This window comes from Chelonoidis abingdonii, unplaced genomic scaffold, assembly GCF_003597395.2.
Source record: "Chelonoidis abingdonii isolate Lonesome George unplaced genomic scaffold, CheloAbing_2.0 scaffold0492, whole genome shotgun sequence".
Taxonomy (NCBI): Eukaryota; Metazoa; Chordata; order Testudines; family Testudinidae; genus Chelonoidis; species Chelonoidis abingdonii.
Window position 1 is genome coordinate 26,538 of NW_027424753.1, and position 2,395 is coordinate 28,932.

The following is a 2,395-nucleotide window of genomic DNA, read 5'->3' on the forward strand; positions in this document are numbered from 1 at the left end:
GGCATTTAGGGGCACTGGCCCCTTCCTCTGTAGCAATCACACACCCTTATCCCACCACCTAGATACTTAGCAACTGCCTAGGGGACACTGAGGCACCAACACAGTATTCAGAGCAAACATTAAGAACAGTCCCAGTTCATCACACAGGCCCATCGGGGGGCGTGTTGGCGGGCAGGGAGTGGGGTGGCCCACTCAGCTGGGGGTCGGAGGGCAGGACGGGAGGCAGCCCGGCGGGGGGTGTTGGCAGGCAGGGAGAGGGCTGGCCCATTGTGTGTGGGTGGGTGGGGAGCGTTGGTGGACATGGAGGGGGGTGGAGGCATCAGGCAGCCCCCAGATGCTCCTCTCCGTTCTCCGCAGACCTTGGCCAAGGGGAAATCCATCAGCACCGACCACCTGAAGCTCTTCATCTGCCGGAGGAAGTGGCAGGTAATGGCGGGGCGGCCGAGGCCCAGGGAGGGCTGGGAGCAGGTGATGCTGCCAGGGGCGGAGATGGAGCGAGTGGGGGTAACGCCCCTAGTGCAGAGGCCTGTGCTCCTGTGGGGGTGCATGGAGCCTGGTTGGGCCCCTGCGTGGGGAGCAGAGAGGGGGTGGGGGGCTCCCGTGTCAGACCCAGCAAGATCAGCGGGGAGTAGTTTGTCCTGGTGCTTTCCCACGGCCTCCAGAGTCTGTGGCAGGGCCGGGAACTGAACCTCAGGCCAGCCCCACCCCGAACCACTGGCCCACACATCCCTCTGTCCACCCCATGGGGACCAAGCCACCTGTGCTCCCATCCCAGGGACTGTGGGGTGAGGGGTGCTTGAGGCAAAGCCCCTGCCACCCCCTCTGGCAGCTCAGGGTTCTCCGGTCCCCCTGCACAGCTCCCTGCAACCCCCTGCCCAATTCTTCCTTTCCCTCCCACGGCTCTACCCAAGGGGCTCCCCTCTTCCCCTCATGGCTCCCCCCAACCCCCTGCACGATATTCCCCTTTCCCCCCACGGCTCCCCCTAACCCAACTGCCCCCCTGGCCCTGCAGGCCCCAGTGCAGCTTCTCACCCATCTGCTCCCCCGCCCGCAGCGCTCTCAGATCAGCTACAAAGGCAGCCTGGTGCTGAGAGCCATCCCGGAGCTGCTGGAGGACACATCCAGCCACCTCTCCATTGCCCTGCCCCGGCACCTCAAGGACTCACCCGCCCTCTCCTCCTCCTCGGACTCAGAGGAGCTGGACGAGCTGCCCCTGCTCCCCATGCCCCACCAGGTGGAGTTCTCCGGCTCCCGCGTCTCCCTCAACGAGATCCCCACGGACGACGAAGCCCTGAGCCAGGCCGAGGGGGCGCTGGAGGAGGCCCCCATGGAGTGGCAGGCGGACGTGGCAGGTCCGGGGAAGGGGCCCGCGGCAGTGGAGGGGCCTGGCTCCGCAGATGAGGACTCTGCCAAGGCCCAACCACATCCCGGGTGCCCCCGGAAGGCCCTGAAAAAGGGCTCCAGCCTGGAGTCCCCGGAGTGGGGGCGCCCGCCTGGCCGGAGGGGCGAGCTGCGGCGGGGCAGCTCTGCAGACAGTGCCCTCCTGCTGGGCCTGCCGGCGGTGGACAGAGTGGGGCCGGCAGGCGAGGAGCCCCCCAAAGTGCTGAAGAAGGCGGCGTCCATGGAGCTGCCGCGCCGGAGCCCCAGCCCGGGGGGTGCGCATCACAGGCAGGCCGAGGAGGAGCGCGCCCAGCGCCTGGAGCTCGTGCACCAGCGCCTGCTGCGGGATGGCCCCGTGGAGCCCAGGGTCAGCGGCCTGCGGGGGCCGCTCCTGGAGACCCTGGAGAAGAAGGTGCTGCGGCCCCCCCGGCCCACAAAGCAGCCGCCCCAAGGGGCCAGGCTGGTGCGAGCGGCCTCCAGCGAGGCAGCCCCGCAGCACCCACCCCCAGAGCCGCACCTGCTGCAGAAGAGCAGCTCCTTCAGCCAGGGCGACCTGGAGCCAGTGATGGTGCACCGCCGCTCGGGCGCCCCGCTCGAGATCCCCGTGACTCGCCTGGAAGGCCAGCGGCTCCAGGAGTCCCCCTCGCTCTCCGCCCTGACGGAGTCCCGGCCCCACACCCCGCGGGAAAGCTCCTCCAAGCCGCCTGGCCCTGGCCTGCCCGAGGTCTCCCCTGAGCAGAGGCCTGTGCCAGCTGTGCGCAAGAAGCCTCCAGCCGAGAGGCCTCAAGAAAAGCCTCTGCCGCGGCCTGCAGCTGCCAGATCTGCCCAGGTCTCCCTGCAGGCAGCTCCCAAGGCCAGAGGATCCCTGCCAGAGCCCCCTGGCCCGGACTCCAGGGCCTCCAAACCCTCCTCCTATGCACAGGTGATACAGTCCATCCAGCTCCCCGCAGCGCCCGGGGAGCCTGCCCGGGCTGAGCCCCCCGCTGCCCGCCCGGAGCTGCGCCCTGCGCCCCCC

At 69.2% G+C, this 2,395-nt stretch overlaps 1 protein-coding gene across 1 annotated transcript in view; it reads left to right on the forward strand.

The window, feature by feature from the left end:
* The window catches only part of LOC116829704 (striated muscle-specific serine/threonine-protein kinase-like), a gene marked incomplete at its 3' end in the record, with an annotated part of 4,189 nt that extends 1,887 nt beyond the window's left edge, over positions 1-2,302 (forward strand). The window contains exons 2-3 of the mRNA XM_032788660.2: positions 358-426; positions 1,055-2,302. Coding sequence (XP_032644551.2) covers positions 358-426; positions 1,055-2,302 — 1,317 coding nt within the window. The remainder of the gene's footprint in view (positions 1-357; positions 427-1,054) is intronic.
* Between the last annotated feature and the right edge of the window lie 93 nt (positions 2,303-2,395).